At 44.2% G+C, this 20,823-nt stretch overlaps 1 protein-coding gene and 3 pseudogenes across 7 annotated transcripts in view; 1 reads left to right on the forward strand and 3 right to left on the reverse strand.

The window, feature by feature from the left end:
- Positions 1–20,823, reverse strand: part of LOC309360048 (beta-1,3-galactosyltransferase 1 pseudogene) — a 101,259-nt pseudogene that overhangs the window by 58,951 nt on the left and 21,485 nt on the right. The window contains exon 3 of one of the 3 annotated variants that reach the window (XR_014173417.1): positions 16,101–16,152. The exons of the other annotated variants lie outside the window; for them this stretch is intronic. The product of XR_014173417.1 is annotated as a beta-1,3-galactosyltransferase 1 pseudogene (transcript). The remainder of the gene's footprint in view (positions 1–16,100; positions 16,153–20,823) is intronic. 3 annotated transcript variants of the gene reach the window in all.
- LOC309360052 (beta-1,3-galactosyltransferase 2 pseudogene) overlaps positions 1–20,823 on the reverse strand; it is a 96,738-nt pseudogene that overhangs the window by 57,725 nt on the left and 18,190 nt on the right. The window lies entirely within an intron of this gene.
- On the reverse strand, positions 5,586–10,254 carry LOC309360000 (beta-1,3-galactosyltransferase 1-like). Its single transcript, XM_081894491.1, has 2 exons — positions 9,933–10,254; positions 5,586–7,214 (listed from the first exon to the last, which is right to left on the reverse strand). The coding sequence occupies exons 1-2, from the start codon at positions 9,992–9,994 to the stop codon at positions 5,957–5,959; spliced, it is 1,320 nt and encodes a 439-aa protein (XP_081750617.1). The 5' UTR covers positions 9,995–10,254; the 3' UTR covers positions 5,586–5,956.
- Positions 14,156–19,617, forward strand: LOC309360059 (beta-1,3-galactosyltransferase 1 pseudogene; annotated as a pseudogene). 2 transcript variants are annotated; one of them, XR_014173421.1, is made up of 3 exons: positions 14,156–14,591; positions 14,794–14,908; positions 17,568–19,617. The product of XR_014173421.1 is annotated as a beta-1,3-galactosyltransferase 1 pseudogene (transcript). The 2 variants fall into 2 exon arrangements; XR_014173422.1 differs by lacking the exon at positions 14,794–14,908.

The following is a 20,823-nucleotide window of genomic DNA, read 5'->3' on the forward strand; positions in this document are numbered from 1 at the left end:
TGGGCACCACAGTTCAAGAAGGACACTGACAAACTGGAACGTGTCCAGAGGAGGGCAACCAAAATGGTCAAAGGCCTGGAAACGATGCCTTATGAGGAACGGCTAAGGGAGCTGGACATGTTTAGCCTGGAGAAGAGGAGGTTAAGGGGTGATATGATAGTCATGTTCAAATATATAAAAGGATGTCACATAGAGGAGGGAGAAAGGTTGTTTTCTGCTGCTCCAGAGAAGCGGACACGGAGCAATGGATCCAAACTACAAGAAAGAAGTTTCCACCTAAACATTAGGAAGAACTTCCTGACAGTAAGAGCTGTTCGACAGTGGAATTTGCTGCGGTGGAGTCTCCTTCTTTGGAGGTCTTTAAGCAGAGGCTTGACAACCATATGTCAGGAGTGCTCTGATGGTGTTTCCTGCTTGGCAGGGGGTTGGACTCGATGGCCCTTGTGGTCTCTTCCAACTCTATGATTCTATGATTCTATGGTTCTATGAACTCCAAATATCACCTCAGAACACTGGAATCAGAAACGGAAGGCTTGAATTACAATGGGAGGGCACAAATTAGCAGCGCAACAAGAAACACGGACTCAAAACGGAGGAAGTTCAGCTTCCAAAAAAAAAGTTCAAAAACTGGAACACCTACTTCCGATTTTGCAGCATTTGTGTTCCAAGTTGTTCATGAACAAAGTTGTTCAAAAACTGAGGTACCACTGTACATCGAAACTGCAGAAATTGTGGTCATTCTGACTCGTTATTTAAAAACAAACAAACAAACAAACACCTAGGAACAAGCCATGGTTTACCATCCCAGTGTGCTGTCTAACTGCAACAATCAGGTTTCCTGAGTCTGGGTTGCTGGGTTTCACATCTTTTTCCATTGTTGTCTGCACAGATGTTTTCCTCCATGTCTGCCAAGAAAATTGCCAAGACAATTGCCACCATATAGTGGCTTCTGGGCTCCACCTTCTGGCCAAAAGACTTGCTGCTCATATAAATGAATATGCAGCTAATCTTCCGCCTCCTACACTTGGAACTACTTTTCTCAGCTCTCTTCCTTCAAATCCCTGCTCAACATTATGATTTCTTTGTGGACGCTCTTATCTGCATTGCAACAGTAGCAAAGCTGTAAGTCAGAGATGGAGAACCTCTGTCTCTGCCCTCCAATATGTTGTTGGGCTGGAGCTTCCATAATCTCCAGCCAGCATGGCCAATGGTCAGGGATGGTGGAACAGTCCAGCACCTGTAGATCACAAGTTCCCCATCTGTGCTTTAAATACATGCAATGCAACCTCACCTTCCCACATTTTCTATCTTGCAATAAAGGAATGTAGGACTTCGATCTTAGAACAGTGCCTTGTTTTATTTGGCCATACTTGGCCACGTTCGTTGGTTCACACAGGCTTAGCGCTATTGATGACTTCCCTGATGAGTTGATCATGGGATTTTACAGCTTACCTCCCAGGAATTTTTGTAAACAAAATCTGCTTTGTAGGTTCTCCATCGGTAGGAGAAGATAACAGAGGCCACCAGAGAAGCAAAGCAGCTAGTAAGCCTGATCTTTATTGAACTGCTGCAACAGGGTGCTCCCCTCACATGCAGGGAAAGAGGAGGACCCAGAATCAAGGTGTGCCTGCCCTTATATAGACATTTTAAATTCCCTGCCCTGGAGCTCAAGACCACCCCTCCATACATCATACATACACCACAGAAGGGGTGTAACCCAAGACTACCCCCCACAAACATCATACCTATATCACAGAAAAGGTGGTCTACAACAGAAATTTGAATGCTGTTGTTTTTCCTGTCTGTCAGGTTATCTAAGAATGCCTTATCTGATTGCCTTTCCTGGTAGTCTGGCCATTCCTTTGTGATGGTGATTTCCCAATTCCTGAGACAAAGGGAAAGTTCCCTCACCCCCTCCCTCCTTGCAGAGAAAACATTTGGTCAGTTTGGGAGTCAAAATGGTTTCAGGATGTCTTCCTGTGCTGCTCCAGACATGTGGTCCACATATCTATGTACGTGCTTCGTTGTTACATTTATAAACATTTATTATATATATAAGACCTTAATTTTTTTATTTCAGAATGCTAAAGTGGTGCTTCAGGTTAAGAACAGTTTCAGGTAAGGCATTATCAGGTACCCCGGCAGGCAGGAGAGAAGCAACACTTTTAAATTTCTTTGGAGACCGCCTCCTTCTGTGATGTATATATAATGTTTTGGGGGAGTTCTTGTGCTACAAGGTGGGCAATTTCAAAGTTTTTAGAGGGACTTGCACACCATGGTTGAGAGTTCTCCTCCCTCCTGCGTGTGGTGAGTGGGGACCCTGTTACAACAGTTTATTTTCTTTAATAAAGACTAGGCTTACTAGCCGCTTTGCTTCTCAACATACTCTGGTTGGCCTGTGTTATTTTCTCCTACCAATAGGGAACCCGCTTAAGGACTCCATATGGGCTCTGGAATACCCCATAAGGGAAAAGGAGCAGTTTTTTTGCCTATAACACAAGCATCTGTCAGAAGAGAAAGAGTGCACTTTTTTTTTTTTATGAAATTTTTATTGAGTTTTCACATTTTTATAGACAAACACACACACAAATACAAAACAAAACATATATAATTTCATCTCTTACTTTCTTTACCCTCTTTCATTGACTTCCCCACATCTCCCCTTCCCACATCCCAATTTCATTAATTAATTCAGCAAGTTATTTCCTCTTCTCTCTATTATATTATTATTATCTGTTCTTAATATTTAACACTTTTTATTAGGCTCAATTTTACTTATCCAATTTTTACACATTAGCTCCTTTCTCTAAGGTCGACCTAAATTCTCTCCCACGAATTCCTCCCTTTTTATATTAAACAAAAATATATCCAAAATCAAAAATCATAAATAATAAATTTTTACTATTCTACTCTCCCCCTCCCTCCCTGACCCGGTTTCTGTCCCTTCCCAAATCAGTATCCTAAAAAGACAGTTTCAGCCCGGATTTCTCACATCCGAGGCTCTTAGGCCCCAGTTAGTCTCTCTCCATCGGTTTTGTTGCTTGTTGGCCTTCAATTCTCAAAGAGGTTGTGTCCCAAGCTCCCTGTTCTTTCCTTCCTCCAAATCAGTCAATAGCAATTGCTGCCAAGGATCTGCCAGTCTCCCATACTCAAACTTAAAGAAGCAGTCTTTAAGTTTGTTCTTGCTTGTTTGTTCTTTTGTATTCCAGTATTTCAGATATTCCAGGGGCTTCTTCCTTTGTCTTTCTTTCCTTTTGCAGATTTATAATCCACTGGTCGTCTTCTTTAATTCTTTTGTTTCCTGAAGCTGCAGGCTTTTGATTAATGCTTTCCATCTGAACTTCCTCTCCTTCTTCTTCTTCTTTTCCCCCCATTTCCAAAGCTGTCTCTTCTGTTTCAGCTGCCGGGTTTTTTTCCACCCACTTTGTGCCATCAGCAGAGTTGCTCAATTTAAAGTTCAGGGTCATAAGTTGTTTGTTCATATCCGCACTCTGCTCTTGTAAGATTCCCACAAGAAAGAACATCCTTTCTATCTCTGCCAGTAATTTTCCTTCTGCAGCCATTGCAATATCTTTTGTTCCCTCCAGGGGGATTACCAGTCCAATAGTTCTTTTCCAACAATCCGTTACTTTGTTGTTCAAAATTACTTTGTTTCCAATCAGTTTAGTTTCAATGTACCACCTTTAATCCAAAAAAGATATTAAATATCACAGTTCCAGACTTTAACCGCCCGTTTGACAGCTCTTTTGACAGCTGTCAAACTTTTTGCTCTTTTTCCTCGGGCTCACACGCAGGGCACTCCCGGGTCCAAAAAGGGGGGGGATTACACAAAAGCTTCTAAAATTCCTCTCTCCTCTCCAGCACAATAACTTTTTAATCCAATTCGTGCAAGTTGTCTGTCTAAGCACAAAAGTCTTTCCACCTTAGTGCTCCTCTCCTTGCTTTAAATCTTTTTGTGGGGGGGGGGAGTGTGGACTTCCTTTTAACACATCCCCCGATCGTACTCCAATCAATGGTAAAACTTTAGTGTCGAAATTTCATTTTACTCACGGGTTCTTTGTTTCAGTCCAAATTTCAGGAAGAAAGACAGCGCTCTCCGGCCATGGCTCGCGGCTTCGCTCCGCTGAGGTAGCGATCTACTCTCAGCACCACACCACTCTCCGGTCCTCTCCGTAGCCTTTAAAAAGGGTCTTCGGGGGTCGGGGAGGGCGCTTAAGGTGCCCACCGAGTCACCAAGTCCGCAGGCTTCCGCGCCTGCGGTTTCTGAGGGCCCCCGTGTCGCCGGCACGGCAAGACCCGTCCTCAGCAGAGCCGATTCCCTCCGGAGCTCGGAAGGAATCCGCCATTAGCCGTTCGCGCGATCCCGGAAGTCCCCCCGAGAAAGAGTGCACTTTTCTGGAGCCTCAAGGTGCAAGGATTCCCAGCCCAGACTGCAAACCCATTACCATGAGGAGGGAAAGTGATGCTAAATTGTAGCTCATATAGATGTATGTAGGTGCCTCCTGTCCAGCTCTCCTGAGATGTGCTGTTCTGCAGAATGGAGAGAGATTGTACAGTTAAATGAGGACCTGAAGCTTGAGATACAGAGAGATTTGTGTTTGCCTATGAGACTTGCTTTCTCAAGAACAACCAACCCCCGAGTTACTTGTACATAATAGACTGCATGGAGGAACCGTCGGTGAAAGTGATCCCGGGGCACAGTAGAAGACAGGGCTGCCACTTTACAGGCCCAAAATATATGTTAGAGGTCTACTTCACACCCACGCTGCCACGGCATGCTGTAAATGCAGTTCACAGCTGTTTCTGATGAGCTTTCTCAGAATTTTCCTCCCAAAAGGTTCATTTGGGTTCTTATTAACAAAAATCAGCAACGTGTGTTACTTTTTTGGGGGGCAACACCAGAGTCCTTAAGCGGGTTCCCTATTGGTAGGAGAAAATAACACAGGCCAACCAGAGTATATTTGGGCAGAAGCCGAAAGAAGTTTCAGTAAGTGAAAGTTTCAGGAAGAAGTTTCAGTAAGTTGTTGGAGACTGACAATTTCATTATATCCGTGACCTGGAACATATTCCCACCCAGAGTCTATTCTGGGGTGGCCTCAGGGTATATGAGAAACCTGGCAAGTGGCTTTCTTATATATTAAGAGCTAATAAAACACTTCTCAGATTGTATCATCGTAACCACAGCATTATTTTAGACACTACTTTTCTCCCACTTGTTGTTGTTTAGTCGTTTAGTCGTGTCCGACTCTTCGTGACCCCATGGACCAGAGAACGCCAGGCACCTCTGTCCTCCACTGCCTCCCGCAGTTTGGTCAAACTCATGCTGGTAACCTCGAAAACACTATCCAACCATCTCGTCCTCTGCCGTCCCCTTCTCCTTGTGCCCTCCATCTTTCTCCCACTTAGCGGCCCGCAAAGCAACTTACACTAAAGAAACACTAACAATACTAAAAAAAAAAAGATATAGATATATAAATAAATCAGTTTAATAAATTCATAATAAAACAAAAGACATAGTTAATATGAATTAAATAGGGAACAACAGGGTTTTTCTTACATAGGCATTTAAGTCTCCGGCCAAAATCAAGTCTGTTCTTGGGATCCCCAGCGTAGCTCCAAGGGCACTACAAGGCCCATCAAGACCCCCCTGCCCCTATCCATTTTTAATGATGAACTAGGCTCTCTTGGTTTAGGGGAGGGTTGGCTGATATGTGCTGCCTGCTTTCTAATGTTTTTTATTTGTTTTGCGGGGTGCAGGTGTTTTAGGGTTGGGGGGGGGGTTCTGGGCATTCCCAGTTCTTCCTCCTCCAAAAACTAGGTGCGTCTTATGGTCTGGTGCATCTTATAGAGTGAAAAATACGGTGCTTTTTCTGAATGTTCTTCCCTGGTTGAGGATTCACCTTTTCAACCTTATCTCATCCTTCAAAGAGAACAGGGAATGGCTGGGTTACCAGCTTTATGGTGATTCTTGTATAAATAATTCTGCATTGTGTGTTCGGAGAAGCTCTTTGAAAACAGAGTGTGCATATATATTTATATATATGAAAAAGCAACAGAAGATGACAAATACGTCTTTTGCACAACTGGCAACAACCCAAAGAGGCAGGTCCTTGCAAGTCTGGTTCTGGTCCCGAAAGCCAGGCCAAATCTGCAGCAGCTCCTCTGGCCCGTAGTGATGCACCACTATCACCTTGGAGAACTTGCACTTCTCATACTTGACTTTGAACACGTTGAAGAGACCCCAGGGGCTTTCTGTCACACTGATGCCCAGCTCATACAGGCAGATTCCCATGAAGGCATCTTCCATGTTAATGACCCTGATGGTCTTTGCTACCTGGTAGATCTTCTTGGCCAGATCCGCAGAGAACACATACCCTGGGCCTGCGCAGAAGGGCGGGTAGGTCCCATTGGGGTACACCTCCCGTGGCACATACCACTTGTTGGCCTTGTCACGCACTGGCTTTGTTTTCCAGTAGATGTGACCTGTCATGTAGTTCTTCTTGGGTGGCAGGTGAGGCTGCAGCAGGTGGGACACCATGTAGTTCACATTGAGAAAGATGTCACTGTCTGCCTTCACCACGTAGGTGGCATTGGGGCAGAACTTGCTTATCCACTCCATGCCCATCAGAGTCTTCAGGGTAAGGTTGTTGTAGGTATCCAGGAAGTCCTGCTGAATAATGTCTTTGTGGATGAAACTCTCCTTTTCCAAAAGAGCCTGGATCAGGTATCCAAATTTTGGGTGGACACCCGTCAGAAAAAGACGAAGAATGGAAACCCCAGGCACTGAGTTTTCGTTGTCCCATGTCTGCCGGACGGCCTGCCTCGTGGCAAAATCCTGGGGCTCAGTTATCACCAGCAGGATCAAGAAAGGGCTCATCTCCCGGCATTTCTTTGGCTCGTTGAGAAGGAACTTATAATCAGTGGAATAGACAACCTCCAAGGGATGCCGCTTGGCCACTGGTGGTGGTGTGGAAATCAGACCAGAGGGCTTGGTCTCCTTTGTCCTCTCCAGTGCAGATTCCCACTTGTTCTTTGCAACAAGTAGGAAAAGGAAAATAGAGCAGAAGAGGACCACAGTGGGCAAATGCTGCAGCTTGGTCATGAGAATCTTCCTGGCACCTTCCATACTTTTGGTGGGCAGGAGGAGGGCACTTGCAGACTGTATGTGAGCTGGGAGAGATCCTGGCCAGCTCTGTCCTGTTTCCAATGACAACCTGCAAAAGAGAAGCCCAGTGAAAGGGAGGTGAATTCTGTTCTCTCTCTCTCTCTCTCTCTCTCTCTCTCTCTCTCTGTGTGTGTGCACGCACACAAGGGGAGCTTTGGGGATCAGGCTGGGCGCACATAGAATCTGTCTGCCGACACGCTCAGGACCTGCTCATAACACTTGCCTTCTTGCCCTTGCTATCTGTTTCTGGAAGGAAAATATGCACTCTCAGGGATTGGCATTATTCACTCAACCCATCTATTTACAGATCCATTGGAATCCGAATAAAGTGTTATATGAGTTTGTGGGTGTCAGACTCCTGGATCCAGTAAGTGTTAAACTAGAAGCCAGACTAGCTTCCTGATGAGGTAATCACCTGGGTGATGAGCCATTAAAGGAAAAGAAAGGGAAGGGGCTCTGTCCGAGACAGCAAATGGGTGGGGCCCCTCAATTGGGCCTCCCCCAGCTAGAAAGACAAAGTTAAAGTTTGGGGGACTGTGGTGTGAACTAGAGGAAAAGCTGCAGGCTGGAAAGGCACAGAGGCAGAGCATGATGTTTGATTTCTGCTGGGATCCACAAGCTGTGGCTACGGGAGAAACAATAACTTATTGAGGTGATTATGCTCCGGCCCACTCCATCATAGGCTCAGGTTGTATATATGTACCGTATGTGTCAATTAACCATGTAAAGACCACACAGTCTCCACTGTGCCTCACTTCCAAAAGGAAACACAAACTCTGGGTAAAGTGCCCAGCTGGGTGTGTGCCAGGGTGTCTGGTAAGCTGAAGAGCTTGCACTGATGGAACAATTGTCATTATGCTATATGGAATTCCTCCAAATTAGGCCATAAAATTTGGACTGCACTGAAAGAACAGCAGCATAAACAAAAATTCATGAGGTGCAGAAGGCAAATTGAGCAATACAGGTAGTCTAAATCTCAACATGTTGGAGTGCTACGTTATTCATCTGAAACAGGAATAGCTTACACGTTGTACATGTGATGCTAAAATGGCAGACTTTATACATGTTGGGTGGAATTATTTAATTACTGATAAATTATCTGTCTCCTGAGAGACAGGTAGAACTGAATATGGAACAACTGATGGGTTCCAAATTGGGAAAGGAATACGACAAGGCTGTATATTGTCTCCCTGCTTATTTAATTTATATGCAGATTTCACCATGCGAAAGGCTGGACTGAATGAATCCCAAACTGGAATTAAGATTGCTGGAAGAAATGTCAACAACCTCCTGTACTTGTTCTCATTGGCAGGCTACATAGGCTATATTTGGCCTCAGAATACCATTAATGAAAAACGAAGCAATTACGAGTCCTGCCTCATAATGGGGTGAGGTTTCCATAGTTTGAAGTGAAGAAGTACTAAATCTTCCAACATTCAGCTTCACTGAAAGTCCACAAGTTCAAATGTTATTAGAGAGGCATAAAAGGCTTTGTCAATCTGCTTTCTCTATGCTATGCATAAGTTTTATAAACTGCTGGAAGGAGCAGGTCTACAGCTAGAGGGTACTTCTGAATTGGACCCTGTCACTAAGGAGCAATCACAATTGGTAAAACTTGGAATAAAAAGGAAGAAACCTTGCAAGAATTGACATCTTCACTGTGGTGATGCATCCAAGGCAGGAGAGATTTAGATTCCTCCTAGTTGCCAATCAGTTTTTGTTTCATTAGTCTAATTCTCCGCAAACTTCAGGCATCATTTCCTCTGGGTTAGACAACAGAAGCGCAATTTCATGTGGGAACAAAGTGATCGTGTGGACTTTACATTGTGTTTTATTGATGCTGTGCGGTGGAAAGAGCAAATAATAGTGGATAAACAATAAAACAAGAGCCAGGTGATGTTCCTCCAGCCTCATGAGGATCCTCTTCAGTAGGGCTGGTGAGTCTCAGCCTCACCCCCTAGGCCAGATGGACAGGGCCTTGCAGGGAGCGACCTTCACGCCTCACAGCCGGGCGATGTTATTCTGGCCTCATGAAGGCAGCCCTGTTTAGGAAATTTTTTAATGACAGATATTTTAATATATTTTTAACCTTCTGTTGGAAGCCGCTCAGAGTAGCTGGGGAAACCCAACCAGATGGGCGGGGTAGAAATAAATTATTATTATTGCCCTTCTCCAGACTTCATTCTTGGCTCCAGTACAGATTGAGCTGACTTGCCTTTTCTGCTTCTCCACCAGAAGAAGAAACAGCTTTCTGCTGAATATGGAGAAATGGTCCAGGCACACCTGCGCTTTCTTTTGGGTGGTTCCACGTCTTTTTTCTTTCTTTTTTACAATTTTGCCAAAAAGCTCAACAAACAACTTCCCCTCAACAAAAATTCAGCAGCTGCCCCTGCCCCCCAAAATTCAACAACTGCCGCCCCCCAAAGCCACTTCAGCAACTTCTGTGTCCTGATTTTCACCGTTTGAAATATGGCAACCTTAGACGAGGTCTCCTCCAGAGACAGTATAAAAACACAAGGGGCTGCCATATGAGAGACAGAGCGATCAGCCCTCAGCTCACTCACCTGCATACATCTCCTTGTCACCTTTGGTGACCAAGCAAATGGTTAAATAAATACATGCCTGCTCACCTTTGCCATCATCTATTTCAAGGAAATCTCATTCAGTGTTCCAGGTATTTGTTCTCTCCCTCCTTGAGGGCCCTTTCTACCCCTCTCCCATTCTCTTCTCTGAGGTGCCTTTTGCGGCATCTCAGGTGAGCACTTACCTGCCCGAGGTGCTGTTCACTCGAGGTTGCTGCCTGCCTTTGACAGAATACTCCGGCTGCATGTCAGCTGCAATTTATCTTTCCCCGGGGAGGGTGTGGCACAAGGGGAAGGGACAATGCCTATGTCATCCAGCTAACACAGAGGGGAGGGAGCAGGGACTCTGCTTCCAGGAGAGTCTTTTTTCCAGGACCATTGAGGCACCTGGAAGGACTCACCACCTGCATGCCAATCCCATGCTGAATCTCTCTCACACACACCAGAAAAGAACAGTCCCTCAGAACCCAAAGCCAAGCACAAGAATTAGATGAAAGGGATACATTTATTTTATATAAATGTATTTAATATAAATGATTATTTTATATAAATTATATACATGTGCCAATGGGTGTTATCATAATGCATACCCTCCATCATTTCTCCAAATAGGGATGCCCTGTTCATTCAATAATAATAATAATAATAATAATAATAATAATAATAATAATAATACTGTAATAATAATAATAATAATAATAATAATAATAATAATAATAATACCCTGCTCTGGGTGGTTTCCAACTAATAATAATAATAATAATAATTAAAAAAAACATTAAACATTAAAAGGGATGCGGGTGGCACTGTGGGTTAAACCACAGAGCCTAGGACTTGCCGATCAGAAGGTCGGCAGTTCGAATCCCTGCGATGAGGTGAGCTCCCGTTGCTTGGTCCCTGCTCCTGCCAACCTAGCAGTTCGAAAGCACGTCAAAGTGCAAGTAGATAAATAGGTACCGCTCCGGAGGGAAGGTAAACGGCGTTTCCATGCTCTGCTCTGGTTTGCCAGAAGCAGCTTCGTCATGCTGGCCACATGACCTGGAAGCTGTACGCTGGCTCCCTCTGCCAATAAAGCGAGATGAGCGTCACAACCCCAGAGTCAGCCATGACTGGACCTAATGGTCAGGGGTCCCTTTACCTTTAAACATTAAAATACCTCCCACTTCCAGGTCTCTGCAACATGGCAGGCATACCACAAATCTGACAGCTATGTCGGATTCGGCTTTGTGGAGTGAAGGAGAAGAGTGCGAGGGTGATACGCCTACCCCCGAAACCCCAAGAGGAGCATTGGGGTGTCCAGGGATCCTGCGGCTCACTGATGGTGCTGCAGCAAAAGGAACGGAGTTGGGGGTGGGGGTGGGGGGAGCCAAAGGTTCCTGAAGCTACCAACATGAGTTTGACCAAGCTGCGGGAGGCAGTGGAAGACAGGAATGTCTGGCGTGCTCTGGTCCATGGGGTCACGAAGAGTTGGGCACCAAATTACCGGGTACTTCATAAGAGGTGTAGCAGGAACCCCCCCCCATCATCCAGTTTGTACAAACTTCACACACACTCACACTCACACTCACACACTACGTACGCCACACTTCTGTTATAAATTCATAGAAAAATCAACCATACATGGGATTTGCACTGTTCCATTTTTATTTTATTCCATATGACAAGGACTATCAAAAGGGGGTGGCTTGGTTCTGGTCAGCCATAATCCCTTCACCATCTCAGCACATCCACAGGAGCCCTGCCCAGTTGTTATGCCAACCCTGATGATCCCAGACAGAAGACAATCAAGATCACAAAGAACTTGCATATGGGAGTGGATTCAGCATGGACTGAAACAAAGGACAATGATCAGATCTTCCCTCTGGGGGCAGGAAACTGCAAACTCCCCTTTGTCTCCTGGAAGTGACTCATGGGGGGGGGGGCAAAGGAGGAACCAGCCAGGTGACAAGACACTCAGGTTACCACCAACTCCTCCCTCAACCCCTCCTTTCTGTAATGTATGCATGATGTTTCTGGGGGTGGGCTTGACCTAGAGGAGGGGAATTTCAAAAGTTTTTATAAGACCTTGCACACTATTCTTCTGGGTCTTTTCTCTCTCTTACAAGTGAGGGGAACACCCTGTTGCAACAGTTCAATAAAGGCCAAGCCTACAGGCTGCTGTTTTGCTCCAAGTTATCCTGGTTGGTGTCTTTGTTTTGTCCAAGGGAGCCCTCTGATTTTTCCGGTAACAGTTGTTTGTTGTGAACCAAATCCCTCCCCCCTCATTTAGGGCTTATTCTGGCATGAAATGCAGTGGGGCTCATCCGTCACACACCCCAGGCCTATTCTGCATACCTTTCTCAATTATTTTTTGAATCCGTACTTGTCTGCAAAACACTGCAGCATTCTTAGAGACCTTTGGAGGGTATTCCTCTAAGTGCTCTGGCACCTCAGAGGTCACTTGGTAAAAATGGGTTGGATGAGGATTCAGCTGGAACCAATCCTACCTTGAAGCACACTAAAAATCAATTAACCACCACTTTCCGGAACAAAGAGCTGAATGTTTTTTGTGGGGTATAAATAGTAAAATTATGTTGGAGGGTATGGTTTCTGCCAGTTTTCAACCTCTAGTCACCCCCACAGGAGTTAGGGTACACTTTCTCTGTGGCTTGACTGAAAGAATAGACACTAATGTGAGATGAAGTAAGATGTGATTAATTTAAACATATAATTCTTCCAGACCAGAACACATTGGTTTACCAATGTGAGGTTTATTATGCAGACACCACATCCAAGGCAATAAAAATATAAAACATTTGTTCTTGCTTCCTGAATATATAATAGTAGATAAACAATAAAACAATAGCCGGGTGATGTTTCTCTGGCCTCATGAGGAGCCTCTTCAGTGGGGCTGAGTGAGTCTGGGCCCTGCCCCCTAGGCCAAGTGTAGTATCCAAACAAACCCCTGTCATGCATGACTGGATGAATCCCAAACTGGAATTAAGATTGCTGGAAGAAATGTCAACAACCTCCTGTACTTGCCCTAATTGGCAGGCTACATAGGCTATATTTGGCCTCGGAATACCCTTAATGAAAAACGAAGCAATTACGAGTCCTGCCTCATAATGGGGTGAGAGTTCCATAGTTTGAAGTGAAGAAGTACTGGCCGAATTGCTGCGATAAAGATGAATGTATTGCCAAGGATGTTGTACTTGTTTCAAACATTGCAAATTTTGGACATGATGGACTGTTTCAAGAGGTGGCAGAGAGACATTTCTAGATTTGTCTGGCAGGGCAAGAAACCCCGAATAAAATTTAAGATTTTAACTGATGCTAAAGAAAGAGGTGGATTTGCCCTGCCAGACCTGAAGCTTTACTATGAATCAGCAGCTTTTTGCTGGCTGAGAGAATGGCTGCTTCTTGAGAACACGGACATTTTGGATTTGGAAGGTTTTAACAATGTTTTTGGGTGGCATGCATACTTGTGGTATGACAGACAAGGTCAAAGCGCATAAATCGTTTAAAAACCATATTGTCAGGAAAGCACTGTTTAATGTGTGGATAAGATATAAAGATTTGCTTGAAAACAAAACCCCAAGGTGGGTGTCACCAATGGAAACTAAGGCTCTGAAAAAACTCAATATGGAGGCAAATTGGCCAAAGTATTGGGAAATTTTGGAACAAGAAGGAGATAGATTAAAACTGCAGAGCTTTGATAAATTAAAAAACAAAGTACGAGACTGGCTTCAGGATCCAGCACAGGTGAGGACCCTTCAGGCTCAAGCCCCAGCCCCGGCTCAGCTGGTTCTGGAGGCGGGGAATCCTGTGCAGGCTGGGATTCCTCAGGTTCAGCATCCGAATCCCAGGCCATCACAGAAGCCAGAACAGCAAGGACTTTGTAGGACTTTGATTTTAGAACAGTGCCTTGTTTTATTTGGCCATACTCGGCCATGTTTGTTGGTGCAGAGGGGGCAAAGGCTAAAAAATGTAGGCATCCAAGACAAACTGAAGTGAGTTGATGGAGGGAATTTTCCTAAAGGGGGAAAGAGGGGAGAAGAGCAGTCCAGCTTCTGGTGCCATAGCAACACCTAGTGCCAAAATCAGGCATTTTGAGTACCTTGACACTTTTGCCTTTTCTTTTACTGGAAAAAGGGAAGGGGTAATGCTGACTAGAGCTGGTGCAAATGCAAGCTAAGAGGTTTAGTTAAAGTTAAACAAAAAAAGCTGCTTTTTGGCAGTATGGCCTTCAAAATGGCTGGAAATATAATAAATATAGTTTCGATTTTAAAAAATACATTGCACACAGCTCAACAGCAATATTCCATCGTGTTTACAGCAATATTCCATCGTGTGAGAAGCTTCGTGCAACATCTTCAGCAGCAAATAATGGTGCTAAACAGGGAATCCAGAAAATGTTTCCTTTTGCTGAGTTGCAGCACTTCAAACGAAAGTGCAGTGACAGATATGCTCATGGATGTCCACATGGGTATTTCAAGGAGAAGCTATGCCACAGCCATCTTTGGGACGTTGCAGGAACAGTTGAGGCAGGCACCTTCTCTGGGATAGAGACAACAGAAGGCATTTGCCTGGCAATCCTGGCTGATGGTTCCTATCAGGTCTAGAAAAGGAACGTGCGTTGCACTGTGGTCTAAAAAACCACTGAGCCTCTTGGGCTTGCCAGACAGAAGGTTGGCAGTTTGAATGCACATGAAGGGGTGAGCTCCTGTTGCTCTGTTCTACTGAAGAGGCTCCTCCTGAGGCCGGAGGAACATCGCCTGGTTGTGAGGCATGAAGGCTGCTCCCCACAAGGCCCTTTCCACCTGGCCCAGGGGGTGAGGCCCAAACTCACCAGCCCTACTGAAGAGGTGAAATATTATTATTATTATTATTATTATTATTATTATTATTATTATTATTATTACTATTACTATTACTATTTATTTATTTATTTATTTATTATTATATCTACCCCGCCCATCTGGTTGGGTTTCCCCAGCCACTCTGAGCGGCTTCCAACAGAAGGTTAAAAATACATTAAAGCATCAGTCATTAAAAACTCCTAAACAGGGCTGCCTTCATGAGGCAGGAGGAACATCGCCCGGCTGTGAGGCATGAAGGCCGCTCCCTGCAAGGCCCTTTGCACCTGGTCTAGGGGGTGAGGCCCAGCAGCCATACTGAAGAGGTGAATTATTTTATATATATATATATATATATATATATATATATATATATATATATATATATATATAAAAGTTTGTTTAAAAATACAAAAAGAAGAATCAAGAAAAACATCCTTTTAAACAAGAGAGGATAAAATACAAAAAAAAGAAAAATCAAAAGGAAAAAACAAAGAATTGAAATCCATTAGGCGAAAAGAAGAATAAAAAAAAAAGATACAGCAAATCTTTCCATTATTTTCCTTTCATTGGCTTATTTCTCTGACCTCTTCACACCTTCTCTTTTTTGTATTCTAAGTCAATTATCCATTTCAGCAAATCCTTTCCCTCTTTTCCAGAATTATTATTATTATTATATGGACACATTGATCCATGCGACGGTCACCTCCAGGCTTGACTACTGTAATTCGCTCTACGCGGGGCTGCCCTTGAAGCTGTCCCAGAAACTCCAGTGGGTGCAGAATGCTGCAGTGAGGCTCTACACGGTGTCTCTGCCATGGGAGCATATTCACCCAGTGCTTTTCAAGCTGCACTGGCTCCCGGTGGAGTACAGGGTCAGATTTAAGGTGCTGCTTTTTCCCTTTAAAGCCCTTCACGGCCTAGGACCCTCGTACCTACGGGACCGCCTCTCCCGGTATGCCCCACAGAGAGCCTCAAGGTCCATAAATAGCAACACCCTAGTGGTCCCGGGCCCTAAGGAAGTTAGATTGGCTTCAACCAGAGCCAGGGCCTTTTCAACACTGGTGGAACGCTCTGCCTCATGAGACCAGGGCCCTGCAGGATCTGATTTCTTTCCGCAGGGCCTGTAAGACAGAGTTGTTCCGCCTGGCCTTTGGCTTGGAGTCAGTTTGATTCCCTCCCTCCCTCCCTCTCTTTCTTTTTTCCTTTCTCCTCCTGTGATGAGGCTGCATTTTAATGTTTTAATGTTGTATTTTAATCTTGTTTTTAAGTTGTATTCATTCAACTTGTTTTTATTATTGGTTGTTAGCCGCCCTGAGCCCGGTCTTGGCTGGGGAGGGCGGGGTATAAATAAATTGTTATTGTTGTTGTTATTGTTGTTGTTGTTATTATTACTATTACTATTATTTATTATATCTACCCCGCCCATCTGGTTGGGTTTTTCCAGCCACTCTGAGTGGCTTCCAACAGAAGGTTAAAAATACATTGAAACATCAGTCATTAAAAACTTTCCTAAACAGGGCTGCCCCACTGAAGAGGCTCCTCATGAGGCCGGAGGAACATCGCCCGGCTGTTGTTTGATTGATTTATTGATTTAATATGCTGTAAACCACTTTGAAATTTTTATTAAAAAATATAAAGCGGTATAGAAAATAAATAAATAAATAAATAAGGGTACCCACTATTATTTGCTCTTTCCATCGAATCCTTAACAGCACCAAAAAACAAACAAACAATGTAAAGTATTGGAGTGTTGATATACAAGGTTAAAGTCCAGATGATCACTTTGTTCTCACATGAAATTGAGCTTTCATCGTCTAACCCAGAGGAAATGATGCCTGGAGTTTGGGGAGAATTAGACTACTGAAGCAAAATCTGATTTACAACTTTGCTGGCTTCAACGTTTCCCTTTGATAACTAAAGCATTTGGGAACATGTAAGGCAGTGAGAGATTTTACTTTCTTGGGCTCCATGATCACTGCAGATATGTAATCACATGAAAGAATCAATTAGGCCTAGGATTAAATTGGAATTAAATATATAAATAAGAAAATGTATGAAAAGTTAGGGAATATGATTATGACTGTGATATTGTTTATGAAATAATGATATTGGAAACTGCTATATATAATTACTAAGAAATTCAGATGGAATAGATTTGAAGAAGTCAAATAATATGTTTATGAAGATGGATCTTAATTGATTAAGTTTTAGTCAAGTGATGATTTGTTGTATTGTTTTATATTCTTTTTTCCTTGTCTTTTTTTCCTTTTTTTGGTTTCACTCATTTTTTCTTTTTTGTTATGTTCATATATGGAAAATAATAAATATTATTGTGGGGGGGAAAAGATGTTATTCTTTTCCCGTAGCCATGTAGCCTTATGAGTCTTCCTCACCTTCCTTCAGCCACAGCTGTGGATCCCAGCAGAAATCAAACATCATGCTCTGCCTCTGTGCCTTTCCAGCCTGCAGCTTTCCCTCTAGTTCACACCACAGTCCCCCAAAACGTTAACTTTGTCTTTCTAGCTGGGGGAGGTGCCCCACCCTTTTGCTGTCTCAAACAAAGCCCCTTCCCTTTGTTTTCCTTTAATGGCTCATCACCCAGGTGATTACCTCATCAGGAAGCTGGTCTGGCTTATAGTTTAACAATTACTGGATCCAGGAATTCAGGAGTCTGACACCCACAAACTCATCTAACACTTTATTCAGATTCCAATGGATCTGTAAATAGATGGGTTGAGTGAATAATGCCAATCCCCGAGAGTGCATATTTTCCTTCCAGAAACAGATTGCAAGGGCAAGAAGGCAGGTGTTAGGAGCAGTTGGCAGACTGATTCTATGTGCGCCCAGCCTGATCCCCAAAGCTCCCCTTGTGTGCGTGCACACACACACAGAGAGAGAGAGAGAGAGAGAGAGAGAGAGAGAGAGAGAGAGAGAGAGAGAAACAGAATTCATCTCCCTTTTTAATGGGCTTCTCTTTTGCAGGTTGCCTTTGGAAACAGGATAGAGGTGGCCAGGATCTCTCCCCCACCCACATAGTCTGCAGGTGAAGGTGCTAGGAAGATGCTCATGACCAAGCTGCAGAATTTGCCCACTGTGGTCCTCTTCTGCTCTATTTTACTTTTCCTAATTGTTGCGAAGAACAAATGGGAGTCTCTTGTGATGATTTCCTCGCCGCCCGACATCAAGCTCAAAGGCAGCCCAAATTTCGCAGGCGATCGTAAAAGTGCCATGGTATTTGAATGGGAATCTGCACTGGAGAGGACAAAGGAGACCAAGCCCTCTGGTCTGATTTCCCCACCACCACCAGTGGCCAAGCGGCATCCCTTGGAGGTTGTGTATTCCACTGATTATAAGTTCCTTCTCAACGAGCCAAAGAAATGCCGGGAGATGAGCCCTTTCTTGATCCTGCTGGTGATAACTGAGTCCCAGGATTTTGCCACGAGGCAGGCCATCCGGCAGACATGGGGCAACGAGAGCTCGGTCCCTGGGGTTTCCATTTTTCGTCTCTTTCTGACGGGTGTCCACCCAAAATTTGGATACTTGCTCCAGGACCTTTTGGAAGAGGAGAGTTCCATCCACAAAGATATTATTCAGCAGGACTTCCTGGATACCTACAACAACCTTACCTTGAAGTCTCTGATGGGCATGGAATGGATAAGCAAGTTCTGCCCCAATGCCACCTACGTGGTGAAGGCAGACAGTGACATCTTTCTCAATGTGAACTACATGGTGTCCCACCTGCTGCAGCCTCACCTGCCACCCAAGAAGAACTACATGACAGGTCACATCTATAGGAATGCAAAGCCTATGCGTGAAAAGGCCAACAAGTGGTATGTGCCATGGGAGGTGTACCCCAATGAGACCTACCCGCCCTACTGCGCAGGCCCAGGGTATGTGTTCTCTGCGGATCTGGCCAAGAAGATCTACCAGGTAGCAAAGACCATCAGGGTCATTAACATGGAAGATGCCTTCATGGGAATCTGCCTGTATGAGCTGGGCATCAGCATGACAAACAGCTCCTTGGATCTCTTCAACGTGTACAAAGTCAAGTATGAGAAGTGCAAGTTCTCCAAGGTGGTGGTGGTGCATCACTACGGGCCAGAGGAGCTGCTGCAGATTTGGCCTGGCTTTCAGGACCAGAACCAGACTTGCAAGAGTTAAAAGGGAGGGAGGTGAACAGACACACAGCCTCTTGTGGAGAAGTTGGCACAGAGGACTGGCAACGTGTGGACATGTTCCTGTACAATGGACAAATCCAAGCCAACAAATTGCAATGAGGAAAGGGAAGGATGGCTCAGAGAAGAAGAGAGATTCTGTGCTTGTCAAAATCGGTATTTATGCCCTCAGAAGCGAGCTGGCCCCACATAACATGCTCATCGTGCCATGTGGTTCGTTGCCATTCACACTGCTCTCCTCCTGTAGAATCTCTGCAGCTGCCCATAGCAACTTGTTTGGTCTGCTCTGAACTGACCACTGTGCTACTAATGTGCCAAATTGACAACCTCAGGGTTTTGAGATCATCACAGCCACCACCTCACCTACTGGAAGAGAGCAACCCTCAGGCCATGCAGGTGTGGCATTACGTAGCCATGCGTAGGATTGGCACTACATAGGATAGCCATACGTCCAGGAATTCCTCTTTTGGCGGTCCTAAATGCCCATCTGGGGGAATTTTACATTTTAAAGGAATTGTTCGGGATTTTGGGTTTTTTAATATATATACATTTTTTGTGTGCAAGCAGTTCTGTATGTTTACCTCTTGAAATATGGAAACCAAAAAAAGCTCAACAATTTTTGTGTCTGCAAACCCTACACTAGGGCAATGCAGAATTCACCTATTCCAACATGTTGAAATGCAGGCTGGTCATCTTCAGAATAATTTAAAGCAGATCAGTAGAAGTTTCCTTCAGAGTAGGAAGCCTTACTCCACATAGGATATGCCTCTTTAGGTTGTTGCCAGTTGTGCAAAATACTTATTTGTCAACCTCTCTTGCTTTTTAATATATATAAAATATATATGCACACACACATACACTGTCTGTTTTCAAAGAGCTTCTCCCAAGACACAACGCAGCATTATTTATACAAGAATCACTATAAAGACGTTAACCCAGCCATTCCCTGTTCTCTTTGAAGGATGAGATAAGGTTGAAAAGGAGGGAAAAGGTGAATCCTCAACCAGGGAAGAGCATCTAGAAAAAGCACCGTATTTTTCTCTCTATAAGACGCACCAGACCATAAGACGCACACATATTTCCCCTTACTTTTTAGGAGGGAAAAAGTGCATCTTATAGAGCGAAAAATGCGGTATTTTCTAGTGCAGTACAGTGGTGCCTCGGGTTAAGTACTTAATTCGTTCCGGAGGTCCATTCTTAACCTGAAACTGTTCTTAATCTGAAGCACCACTTTAGCTAATGGGGGCCTCCTGCTGCTGCCGCGCCGCCGGAGCACGATTTCTGTTCTCATCCTGAAGCAAAGTTCTTAACCCGAGGTACTATTTCTGGGTTAGCAGAGTCTTTAACCTGAAGCGTATGTAGCTGAAGCGTCTGTAACCCGAGGTACCAATGTACATTTCTTATTGCTTTCATTTTATGGATTCATGGTATTGTTAGATAGCAAAATTCATGGCAAATTGCTGTTTTAGGGGTTGTTTTTAAAAGTCTGGAATGGATCAATCCATTTTGCATTACTTTCTATGGGAAAGCTTGCCTTGGTTTAGGAGCACTTTGGTTTTTGAACAGACTTCTGGAACGGATTAAGTTTGAGAACCAAGGTACCACTGTAATTGGGAAGCTTGAATTATTCATAAACAAAAGCAGAAGCTTTCAGTAGCCTCCCCTCACTCTCAGGAGGAAGAAGAGGCAAAAGGCACATGCAAGTCCAAGCTTTGTGCTCATAACTTAAACTGAGGATCCAATCCATGCCAGTGCATACCAGGTCAATCACTGGCCAATACGGTAATGCTAACTGCAGTGCCGGATTTAGGGCAGCATGAGCAGTATCCCTGCACTGAGCTGAGGCGGTGCAAAATCGCCACCACCACCATCATCAAACAAACCTATATTTATAGGTTTTATTTATTTATCTTGACAGTGTTGCTATCTCTCAATACAGTATGGAATGGAGATGGTATTGTCGCACACAGATTTAGACTCCTCTGCAACAAATATATTGGAACAGTCCAATGTCTGTTCTGTCTCATGAGCTCCATTATCCATTGTATATCAAAGGGATAGGC

This window comes from Podarcis melisellensis (genome assembly GCF_964234715.1).
Source record: "Podarcis melisellensis genome assembly, chromosome: 17".
NCBI lineage: Eukaryota > Metazoa > Chordata > Lepidosauria > Squamata > Lacertidae > Podarcis > Podarcis melisellensis.